The 12,684-nt window shown below is 44.3% G+C and overlaps 1 protein-coding gene across 5 annotated transcripts in view; it reads right to left on the minus strand.

Annotated features, from left to right (window-relative positions):
• LOC310955537 (growth factor receptor-bound protein 10-like) overlaps positions 1–12,684 on the minus strand; it is a 45,876-nt gene that overhangs the window by 10,774 nt on the left and 22,418 nt on the right. For all 5 annotated transcript variants that reach the window (XM_083925393.1, XM_083925392.1, XM_083925391.1 and 2 more), the window contains 5 exons: positions 6,622–6,778; positions 4,158–4,273; positions 2,606–2,680; positions 2,021–2,158; positions 1,580–1,690 (listed from right to left, as the gene is read on the minus strand). In XM_083925393.1, the coding sequence (XP_083781519.1) occupies positions 1,580–1,690; positions 2,021–2,158; positions 2,606–2,680; positions 4,158–4,273; positions 6,622–6,778 (597 nt within the window). The remainder of the gene's footprint in view (positions 1–1,579; positions 1,691–2,020; positions 2,159–2,605; positions 2,681–4,157; positions 4,274–6,621; positions 6,779–12,684) is intronic.

The raw sequence follows: 12,684 nt of genomic DNA on the forward strand, positions 1-12,684 counted from the left end.
TCCAAAAATGAGTCAATCCCCACAGACCTCCAACAGAAATAAACCTATTTACAGCCTGGTACAAAAAACGTTTTTGGTCTTTATAGCTAATCTCCCCATTCATGATAACTGTACAGAGGTGAATTTTTTTTTACAACTTACCAATTTGATTTTTAATAAGTCTTAAAGTTCTGCAAAATCAAGGGCATAGACTATAGGCTTCATTCAGCCCACCTCAGCTCCATCCACGCTCCACCTCATTGCTTTGGATTAGCCAGTCAGGTACTGCCAAGATGGTGACGGAGCCACGCCAAACTGAGCTTTACAATGACTCATCAGAAACCTATAGTTGACGTCATAGAGACTTTGTCCATCACTTATATAGTCCATGTTTCTACTTTAAAAATTTTTTATAGCCTTACTTCAAAAGGGCAAATCACAGGCGGACTGCTTTAAAATGATAACCCCCAATAAACCAATCCCTCTCCCACTCAGTGATGCTCAAAGTCGTTTAATAATACAGGGTTCACAGAGCCATACATGCAATATTTCTAAGAAAGCTGACATGATAACAAACTGTGACTAGTTTTGTACTAATTTCCTTCTTTACTCATCGTATAAAATGCACAAAAAGTGTGTTTTCAAGCTTTACGGCATTCTTACTACTTAAAATAGTTTTTGTAATGGGGCTAAGTGCAAATAATGGAATTTCCTTAATTAAAAATATGGATTTTTTTCATCTACATAAAACTTCATTGAATAATAACATATCCAGATGAGAAAACCCGTTCTCCGGACACATCAGCTGGGCCATGAACCCCATTTAAAAATAAATAAATAAGTAAGAGTAGTTGTAGTAATAAATTTCCCCAGGTACCAGATTACACCTCTAACAGTCAATAAACACCATTTTATTGTGCCCTCCAGCATTTAATCTATGCAAAAACAATATATCAAGCACCACAGCAAAGACACACTGCTCCTTAGATGCAACCCCTGCGGATAAATTTATTCATGTCGCCATAGCAACAATCCAGCCTGCCCCATCCGCCAAGTAAAATCCCTTACCCAATCTTGCACTGTCACCCCCGCTGACACACTGATCGTCTGGTGTCTGTGTGTGTGTGTGTGTGTGTGAGCAAGAGAAAGAGAGGTGAGGGGGTTAGGCGTACCATCCTGGCTTATCCCAGTGGGCTTATCCCAGATCAGCAGGTGACCCACCACAGATTACTCCTGGAGTGGGACACACGGTGCTGAGTGTGTGTTTGAACCCCCGCTAGGCGGTTTTAACCCTTGTGTCCTCTGACACACACACACACACACACACACACACACACACACACACACACACACACACACACACACACACACACACACACACACACACACACACACACACACACACACACACACACACACACACACACACACACACACACACACACACACACACACACACACACACACACACACACACACACACACACACACACACACACACACACACACACACACACACACACACGCAAAATACAATATAGGAAGAGGGGAAGCAGGTGCATTTGTTAAGGAGTGGTTTTGCGGTGTTTTCTTGCGTTACCTTGATGCAGAACTGGTAATCTGTGGGAGCGTTGTGGAGTTTTCTGCCTGTGATAATGGTGAAGATGTTACTGTCCTCCAGATCTGACAGCAGCTGCAAGTGTCGGGGCTCCTGTTTAGTTATCGGGAAGCAGGGGAAAGGGATGTCAGCAACAACATAAATAACTATACACTGCTTTACACATTTTTTTTCCATTTACTTTGCTTCAGCAAATGCTAAATAAAGATTTCTCATTTCTCAAAAAACAAGACGTTGAGGTCCTCTTAAAAGACACGTTAAAATTGTAATGTTGCAACTGCAAATAAGAAAAAGATAAACTTGAAAATGAGCGGCTACAGTAATTTACACAAAATGTTTGTCAGTCATGAAATGTGTGTAAACCGTGACCGCAAGTTTCTCGTTTGTACCAGTTTCAGTATTAATACAGCAGTAATTCATCACCTTGGATGTTCCTTTAGTAGAGTAGTAGAGCCCGGAGCGTCGCAGGAACATGTAGAGTTTCTTCCAGGATCTGCGCCCGGGCTCCTTCACATACAGATAGCCCTGGATTTCTGGACAGCTGCTGGAGTTCAGAAAGTTCTGCAAAAAACACACAAACAGCATCTATTAGGAACACTGCTGCAGGGGAACTGGATGTACATAACACACGTGTACACATTTCATGTTCTTAAAAAATGATTGTGTTTGGAGATCACAGTGAAATAATGAGGCAGGTTTTTGTCTGTATTCCTAAAAATCTGGCAGCGACAACACTGGGTGAATGTAATTAGCAGATTTCAGGAACTGTGTGTGTGCATGCATATTTTTGGACGACCAGATGTCCTCCCAAAGATAAAAACCCTCTGCATTGAGAGCATTTTTATGCTTGCAACCTTTTTTTTTTCAGGGTGGCTACTTTGGAGTTAGGATTTAGGTTTAGGATTATAATTAGATTTAGGATTTAGTTAAATGTTTAAATTAAGGGTTAGGTTATGAATCAAGGGCTATTTAAGAAGTATGTGTCCCTTCACTGAGTCATCGGCTCACCTGTAAGAGCTGTGACTGAGGGATTGAGCCATCAGACTCCTGACACCAAGCCACCATCTGTTCTGGAAAAAAGTTCTAGATGGAAAAACACACAGAGGCCGACAATCAGTGTGTGTGAAAGAGAGAGAAAGAGAGAGAGAGAGAGAGAGAGAGAGAGAGAGAGAGAGAGAGAGAGAGAGAGAGAGAGAGAGAGAGAGAGAGAGAGAGAGAGAAAGAGGCACTAGAAACTACTTAGTACTAAGGAAGCACAGAGTGGGGTTGTGTTTCTCAATGTAGAATATGTCTCTCTTTCTGTATGCGTGTGTGTCTGATGCGCACAAAGACTCAGAGACAAAGTGGTGGGGGCGAGAGAGAGAGAGGGAGAGAGAGGGGAGAGAGGGAGAGAGAGGGAGAGAGAGGGAGAGAGCACTCCAGCTTGGGAGTAGATGCAGTATGATCTCACCCGCTGATGTAATCCCCTTTAGCCAGCAACGCTACTCTTAGCGTGATTGACAGGCCGCGGCCAGCGTTTTACTGTGCTCATTACCACAGAGCTGAGGTCACCTGCTGGCTCGGACACACACCTAAATCACCACGGCAATAATGTCACAGTATACCCGGCCAGAGCACGCAACAGCCGAGCCCCGCACATCAGCAGAACATACCACGCAAACCGGCTAATGCTGACTCGCTGGCTGGCGGAGGCAAGTCTATGTCCTTAAAATAATGACCGGCTATACATTTTAATATTTTAGCTTGTGCTCTTATTTGAACAGGGAAAGTAAAATGAGCTTAGCATCACCGGAAAGAAGACAGAAATGGTCAAATCCGCCAAACATGCATGTACTCAGAGATAACGCAAAGTCAGCATTGTTTATAGAGTGAGACAACTGCAAAATTTCCATTACTTTGGTGACTTTTATCTCGCCCGTCATCAGATAACATTTTTTATTTATACAATACTTTGGTTACTTGCAACACTTGCAAAAATTAGATTCACATCAGCCGCAACTTTGTGTTTTGTTGTGATTAAAAAAAATGTTGACACGCTAACACACCAAAGACAGATGGTAAACATCAGCATGTTAGCATTGTCGCATTGTCATTGTGAGCATGTTAGTACGGCCTCACAGAGGAAATGACAACAAGATTTTAACACTGCATAACGTGGTGGTGGTGGCATGTAACGTGTTAAAATTACGTGCAGGCGCCACTGAAGGAATTTAGGTTTCGAAAGGCAACAAGTATTATCGTTTTGGTCAAAATAAGAACGTAAGTTATATACGTAAGTCAAGTTCGTTACTTAAATAAGTCAATGATCAGTGCTACAGAGGGTTTGTCAGCCCACCTAGAAAAACCTTCTGTCAGAAACACTGAGGAATTTTTGCCTAAATCAACCAAATGTTAAGGTTTTACATGCCCAAAATGAAATGTTAGTTATTAGCAGCTCCGACACAAAAATATCAAGGCTGGAAAAGCAGCTGAACCCCAGCTGTGTGTGTGGGTTTGTGGGGATGCGTGCTATACCAAAGCAGCCACAGAAATGACTCTTTCAGGGAAGCTAGAGACTCACCAGGGGGTTCCTGAAGAATTCATATTTGGCATAGTTCTTCCTGAAGAGGAATTTACTGTCGCTGCTCATGGATGCTTGAACCTGAACCACCAGCTCGTGGTCCTCCAGACATCTCTCTGTATGAGGACAAAGACACAAAGACAGTCTTAGTCAAGTCAACTGAGTTATGTTGTCCTGAGGGATGTGACTGGGGCGGGGGCAAGCGCTGACTTTAAAATCAGCATACACTGCTTTAGGGCTTACTTGTATGGTAAAAATCTCTCACTCAATCAAATAAAGTAGTTAAGCAATAAAATTTACACTAGTTTCACTGCTCTTTCTTTTTTAGGGCTGATGTGCAGCATAACAAGCAGCTCTTTTGCATCCATCTTCTCTCTCTCGCTCTCTCTTAAAGCATATTCTGAGATGTCCTGACCTTGTTTGCTGTAAACTGTTCTGATCAGTGCCCTCTAGCAGCAAGAAACTCTCTGATGTGCTTGTCAGTTTAACATTCTCCAGTATTTTTCATTGTATTTCTCTGTCTTTTACACAGAGTAAAAAGAGTTTACCAAATCTCCATAAAAGTCATAGTTAGCAGTGCTCGCCTTACATGCTGCATGTTGTATGATAGCTGAAATGAAGCGCAAACACATCACCGGCCATGCTGTTATTGTATACAATGACACAGCAAGAAGAAAGACTTGCCTGTTACTAAGAGACGAGCAAGGGAGTAAGAGGTTAAATGAGGAGGGGCTGTGAAAAGAAGAAGCTCTGTGAGGCAGGGAGGGAGGAGGTGAAGGTGGAGAGGAGAAGTGGGATGAGATGGAGAGGAGGCAGGAGGAGAAGGAAGAGGCGGTGGTGGTGAGGGCATTGCAGGAAGATGATGTCATTTGTTTAGGCTGATTGCTGAGAGCAGCGAAGCCATAAGCACAAGTACAAGCCACAGACAAACACACAACCACACATTAAGAGCTCACACAGGCCTAACCTGCTCACTGTGCACCACAGAGACACAATTACTTTCTGTGTGTGTGCGTGCGTGCGTGCGTGCGTGCGTGCGTGCGTGCGTGCGTGCGTGCGTGCGTGTGTGTGTGTGTGTGTGTGTTCTCGTCTTTCTTGAAGTTGAGGGCATCTCAGAATGAGGCCGCTTAGAAATAGATAGTGACAGGATGTTAATTTCTGCATGGACATACGTACATATATACACGGATTGACAGCAACAAACTTGTTTTATTAAGACAATACACACACAGGAAAACACACACACACACTCATAATGTAGATATATTTTGGGGACACTGTATCAGAATCAGAATCAGAAATACTTTAATAATCCTGGGGGGAAATTATTTGAGTCACTCTTTTCCTTGCTAAAGAAATATTCTGTCTGCAGTTTAGGGGTGGAAATGTCTGAGTTCTTTTTGAGTTTGTTTGTGTGTGTGTCTGTGTGTGTGTGTGTGTGTGTGTGTGTGTGTGTGTGTGTGTGTGAGGGTTATGGGAAAAATTGATTGGCTGGGAAGGCTAGGGGCTCGTCCGACGGAGAAACACGATTGGTTCCTTGCATCTTTGGTATGACGCTCTAGTCCAGGCCTCTCCCTTCCCCCCTCAATCTCTCCCTCTCTGTCTCTCCTTCTCTCTCCCTTCATCTCTCTCTCTTTTTTCCCTCGCTCCCTCCCTCTCCTCACCTCACATTCCATCTCTCCAGTGCACTTTTTTTTTCCAGAAACGAAGATCAAGCAGCAAAGCAGCAAAGCAGCAAAGCACAAAGCGATCCTTTGACTCTAAAAATACGTCTCAGGAGTAGGAAAGCCTCGCCGAAGACAAAGACGGACCCAGAACGGAAAGTGAAAAAAAGATATAAATAAATAAATCAAAGGGGGACACTGCAAAAGTAAAGAAGCGTGGCATGAGTGTTGTGCCCCCCCCCCCCCCCCCCCCCCCCAAGATAATTATCGGGAGGGAACACGCATGTGAGCAGAACATGGAAAATGCTTAATCCTACAACCGCCACACCTCCCTACCCGAGCCGTATACAAGGAATACAACAAGAGAGTATCCCCAACTATGCAGACACACATAAAACAAATACACACACACACACACACACACACACACACGCACACACACGCACACACACGCACAAACAAGACTGAAAGACACCTGTAGAAAAGAAAAAATCCTTAAAAACTTACTACAGTCACTTCTCTCATAATTCATTGTAACCTTATTTTCACTTAAGGAGTGGCTTTACAGGCTTTAATCTTTCCCTGGTATGTATCACAGTTTGCTACAGAAAGGCTTTTACAGGAATGGAGCAAAAAAGAAATGCTTCTTTTGGAAAATATAACTGATAATGTGACAAATTTTGGCTCATACTAGTGGTGGTGGTCAGCCTTGCTGGATGTCAGACTGCTGTTTATATCCTTGCATATAACCAATGCAGATACAGGGATGCACAAAGTAGTACCAAACATCACATCCTTACCAAGGCCAAGCATGGGGTGGTGCTCCACCAGTGTCCAGGCGTTGTCGTCCAGACAGTGGCTCTTGTAGACCAGGAGCTGACACACATCCCTCGACGTCATGTCTGCTGGGATCTCCACCACTTTACCGGCGCCATCCTCGCTCCACACCTTCACTATCTGGAAACACATGGGAATAATAATAAGAATATGTACATAAGAGCAGTGGAGGTCACGTTTTGACAGGCTGGAGAGAGTCTAATAACAGTCGGAAGACGTGACGCGTCCTGACATATATTTGGGAATTTAAAATCTCAAGAGAAAAGGGAGAACAGATCAGAGGCTACATTTACCTCCATAACCAGGTGCTTTGTCAAGTCCACTCGTAAAAAGTCTTGTTCACATTATTCTATCACTCCCAACATGAGAACCGCTTTAAAAAAAAAGAAGAAAAAGGAAGGATGACGTCCAGGAAAGGTTGGCCGGCCTTGTGCTCTCAGTTCAACCCTTTTTGTCTACAGCTCAACCAAACTTACTCGCGCGCACATCTACGAATACGCACGTAAACTTGCTGACGGGCAAACCACAATGACATTATTTCTGTAACATGTAAGAATATCGGAAAAGTTTAAAAAAAAAACATATTCACACTCAGACAGTGAAATAACACAGTGCATGTTGCATTTTTTCCTTAAAAATGTCACCGCTGGGAGTGACGAGCGGGTACAGTCCAAAGCCAGAGCAACTCTCATTGTTGCGCCATTTTGAACCATTTCAGCCAAGTGCCCAAAGCGACATTTCAAACCCGGTGTAATTTTGTCTTCTCTGAGTGTTGCTGCACAGAAAACCATGGACTCGCACCTTCACACCACTGTAGGAGCACATTCACGCACACACACACAAACATACATGAAAAACCACAAAGATGACTCAAATTGGCTTCCATATCTCAAAGAGGAATCATGTATACGTGTGTATGTTTGTGCGTGTGTCCTCACACACCCACATACTTAGCATCTTCTGTCCCCAGCAGGGATTCTGCTGCCGTGCACGTCACACAAAACCACCGGGGAACAAGTGTTGAAAATGACATGAAACAAGACACAAAGCTAGTGATGGGGCGAGGGCAGGAGGGGGGTTGTACGGAAAATTAAGTCGAACAATGGTAACGCAAAGTGGAAACACGCAAAAAACACAAAAAACGTCAGCAACGGTGGCCTAGAAATGACACGAAACACCAGCATGGCATGGCGAAAGAGAGACTCCGAATGCGACCAGAAACAACGTCACAGTGGCCCTGCAAAGCCAGAAGACTCCCTCCTCTCTTCCCCCGCAAGAAAAAAATGATTTCATGACGCATGAGTTTTGTTCGAAAAAAAACTTTTCGAAACAATAAGTGGGCGGAAAAATGCATAGGTCCTCATCGCTGCAAACTGATAACCCCACACACACACACACGCAGCTCCTGACGGACGCCCAGAGAAGAAAGGAACGCACACACAAAGTCTCTTACCTCCACAGCCTGAAAGAGGCAACAGTCTGGAGAGCAGGATGGCATTTTCACACTGAGACGCTCTCCAGTGACACAGAGAGACAGAGGGAGAGAGAGGGAGGGGAGGAGGAGGAGAGGAGAGGGAGGGAAGGAAGTCAGGAAGAGAGGGAGGGAGGGACAGATTGGCGAGGAGAATGCAAGAGAGAGGTAAGAGCGAAGAGGGGGGAGGAGGGAGGAAGTGATAGAGGAAGGGCGACAGTGAAAGAGAGACAGCCTGCCCCTTCTTCTCGTGCTGGGCAGCATAAAGGCTGAGCTGCGAGGAGTCGTATGAGCTGCCGCTACCTCTCTTCCCTCCTCCTCCACCTCCACCCCTCCCCTCGTCCTCGAACTGGATTAACCCAGTGTGGGATTTTTAAACGGTGAGCTGCTACCTGTCACATACTCTACACTCTTATCTTCAGGGCCACGTTCAAATCCCCTCATCCCTCCCAAAAAAAGATCGCAGTCACCTCCTTTTACCGATGGCGCCACACCAAAAGTCTCTCTCCGTAAAACACGCCCACATCTCCCCACACGCACATGGATAGAGGGGAAACAAGCTCAAACTACTAAGAACACAAACACACATCCCTTATTCTTATGCATCCACTGACATTTTCTTTGAGCTGCCTGACGGTTTTCATTTCTACCCCCTCCCTTTTATCCTCGTCTTCTTCCTCTTCCTCCTCCTCCTCCTCCTCAGCTGTATGTGAAATACTATGCGAGAGTGTTAGGACCAGAGCAACATGTGTAACGTACACTGGAGGCTTCGAGGTTTGCAAAGGGAAGGCAGCTGAAAGAAAAACGGTGGTGTGATTCGATCCGAAGCCGTAGGGATCACGTGTCGGGCGTTTGGGCTTTGCTGAGGGGGTCAAGGGAGGGGTAGGGAGGGGGTGGGGTGGTGTTTAGGGAGGAGGTGGTTGCTCAGCAAATCCGCCCAGTTGAGAGAGAGAGAGAGAGAGAGAGAGAGAGAGAGAGAGAGAGAGAGATAAAGAAATGGAAGGGAGGGTGGGAGAGAGAAAAAGAAAAGAGCTATGGAGGAATGTCAGTAATGCAATACTGAGTCATAATAAGGCTCATGTGTAGAGCGCAGGCCGACCCAGCTGGCCCCTAATACAGTGTGCATGAGAACTATGAGCCGTACACACACATAGACTTACATGCACTCACTCTCAACAGAGGAAGACAAAATCTAAACTATGACAACCAGCTCTGGCAGTGTTTTTTTTTACTGTACTGCTCAACTTTTCCCTCCAGACTCAGGCTGCCGTTTGCAGCCATCTGGGGAGCAGTATAACGCTGGGCACTTACTGAGAGTGTGTGTGTGTGTGTGTGTGTGTGTGTGTGTGTGTGTGTGTGTGTGTGTGTGTGTGTGTGTGTGTGTGTGTGTGTGTGTGTGTGTGTGTGTGTGTGTGTGTGTGTGTGTGTGTGTGTGTGGATAATGCAAGCCCATGTATGTGATGAGCACATGTGAAAGAAAGGGTGTACATTGGGAGAGATAACAAACTCACTTTCCTTTCGTTCGATCTCCCTCTGCTTTCTAACTTCTACCATTTCTGTACCCATCTGTTAGTGTACTTGTACTTCAACGTCCTTAAAATCCTCAGCTGTGCCTGTGTCCCCTTTTACCAGATTTTAACTTAACATGATGAAATTGAACTCACCTTGGGCCCCCCCCTTTGGTTTCCCCTCCCCCACTTCCCTCTTTTTCTCGCCACCAGAGGCGGGTGAGGGGTGGAAATGTACAGGGTTATTGGTCTCCTATGCCGCTTATACACACACACACACACACACACACACACACACACACACACACACACACACACACACACACACACACACACACACACACACACACACACACACACACACACACACACACACACACACACACACACACACACACACACACACACACACACACACACACACACACACACACACACACACACACACACACACACACACACACACACACACACACACACACACACACACACACACACACACACACACACAAAGAGGGCTTGGAGCCGCAGCACATTGGATTGAAGGGTCATGGACAGACACCTGCATGCCTTAATAAACAAAGACATACACACACAAGCACAGTATGTACGGGGTCAGAGGTCAAACACAATAATCTGCGCCAGGGTCAGGCCCACTTGACCAAGAGGTTTATGGGCCCCTAAACCTATCAGGTTGTACGCAAACACACACATACACACAGCCAATGCACACACTCATACAAGCTAACAGGCAGAAACACACACACAAGCGATCTGTTTGCTCTAAGCCAGAGCAGATCTATAAAGTAAAACGACCCACAGATTGTAAGAGCAATCTTGATACGTTCAGAGTGGAGGGGGCGGGGGTAGTGAATATATTTCTGTTTTTATGCATGTAATGTAAACAGTACAATTTTTTTTCACATAACAACTATAAACGGAGATATCCTGCAGAGTCGCTTACAGCTGAATGTGGCTAACACTGATTAGCTTGGGGCAGCATGGTGAACGTATTAAAACTGCTTTTTTAACCACTAATACTGCTAATGATAACACCAAACCTCTGCAGTAGCATGATAAGAGTCCTTACACATTAACCGAAGCATCAATGGACTCCTTCCTTTTGGATTGCATTTGGTAATTGACTTGTATGGAGGCCCCCAGGAGGATACACTGGAAAGCCAAGGGGCTAAAACAGAACAATTAGATAAAAGGCATAGAAGCTAAAAACTAAGGGAATAAAAAAAAAGTAAAAACAGTATAATGTATAAAATAGACCAAATAAAGAAAACAATAAAAAAGGATAAGCTTAAATAAATAGTATATAGATTAATAATAAAGAAGGGGGGCGGACATAAAAGGAATGAGAACGAATTAAACAGGTCAGTTAAAAGCCTGAAGGTGGGTCTTGAGCCTCTTTTTAAAAACATCAACATTCTCTGCGGCCCTGAGGTTCTCCAGCAGGCTGTTCCACAGTCAGGGGGCCATAATAACCGAATGCCGCCTCCCCCTGTGTTTTAGTTCTAACTTGTGGTATGGTTATGTGGAGGCGTGGTGGTAGCTTTTTACGCAACTGAATGCTCCCATTTACATGATGGGTATCAAAGGAAGTACCCTATTAATATCGGTATTACGTTAAAGGTATTGGTATTGTCATTTTTAAATGTTACCCGGCCCTACACACAATACTTAAGACATCCCTGAACTACAGGAAGTGGTACATCTCAATGCCACATTCCAGCACTCAAAATCAACTGAACCAGGACACAAAATATGGTCACATATGGTTTTTCCTTTTGTTCTTAGTAAATCTACAAAAAAAATAATAATAATATGGATTTACTTTTGTTGCAAGGTCTATATTTAGCTGTTTGTCGAGTGAGTGGCCACAATGAGTGGCTTGTTCATTTTGCTTTTTCCCCCTTAAGATGTTATTAACTGTCAATTATTCTATATTAAATTATGCAACCTTTTTACTTAACAAGAAACTTATTATACCAGCAGCTGCAAACATCTAAATGATGACTGGCCGTCTGTTGGAGGCTTCCATTGTAGACTAACATCACAAATGTCCGCCTTTGAATTCTGTTTGTTGGTGACTTCCCACACTGGTCTCTGCAGCATCTATTGTCTTTCATGTCTGTGAGTAGTCGGGTTTCAAGCCAGACAGAGCTGATTAGCTCTGCAGACAGGCCAAACTCGATTTCACCTCAGTGGAGCGCCACCAAAAAGCCTCACTGAGTGGCTCACCTCTGACATAACACGGTCACACACATACAGATACACGGTGAGACAAAGAGCCTCTGACTGACTAATAGACATCTACTAGTCAGTTATGGGAATCCCTTTAAGTATCACTCGAAGGTTTACTAAATAAAAACACCTGGTTGTTGGTGAAATTGATCCAATAAAATGGAACATAAATCAAATTTTGACCTAGCAGATATAAATAAATAAATAAAACTTGTAGATGTGACAGAAAAGTTTACACAGTGATTACTTTTTCCATGCAAAGATCCCATCCACACATCAACTTTCATCTAATTAGTCTGAGCAGGAAACACAAAGCTCTGCACCCCAAATCCCACAGAAGAATGCAGGCCTGCTTCATAGTTTGGTCATGTAAAGGATATCATTGATTTTATCTAACTGAAATGAGACAGAGAGTCTCTGTCTCTCTGTCCTTCGATTTTCTCGACAACCGTTCATCCGATTGACTTCACACTTGGTGGGTGTGTTGCTGAGGACTAAAGGACGTGCAGTCTTGATTGCAAGCTCTTTCAGATCTACATGACAGATGTATTAGTAGTGCAGTATGTACACACTGTGCAGTGTATTGAGAGGGGACCCTTATTAACTGTTACAAGGCCGAACGGCATGCTGGGTACAGCTTCCTCTCTGTCGCTTGCTATAGTACATTCAAGAAGAGATTAAGGAAGAGAGGCTGGAGATATTACATTGTAGCAGCATTTCAAGTATCAGTGATGTAACTATCGGAGGATTTTGTTCCTGGAAACAGCCCGGTCCCAAATAGCTAGCTGTTAGCA

The sequence above is a fragment of the Echiichthys vipera genome (assembly GCF_963691815.1).
Source record: "Echiichthys vipera genome assembly, chromosome: 13".
NCBI classification, from domain to species: Eukaryota; Metazoa; Chordata; class Actinopteri; order Perciformes; family Trachinidae; genus Echiichthys; species Echiichthys vipera.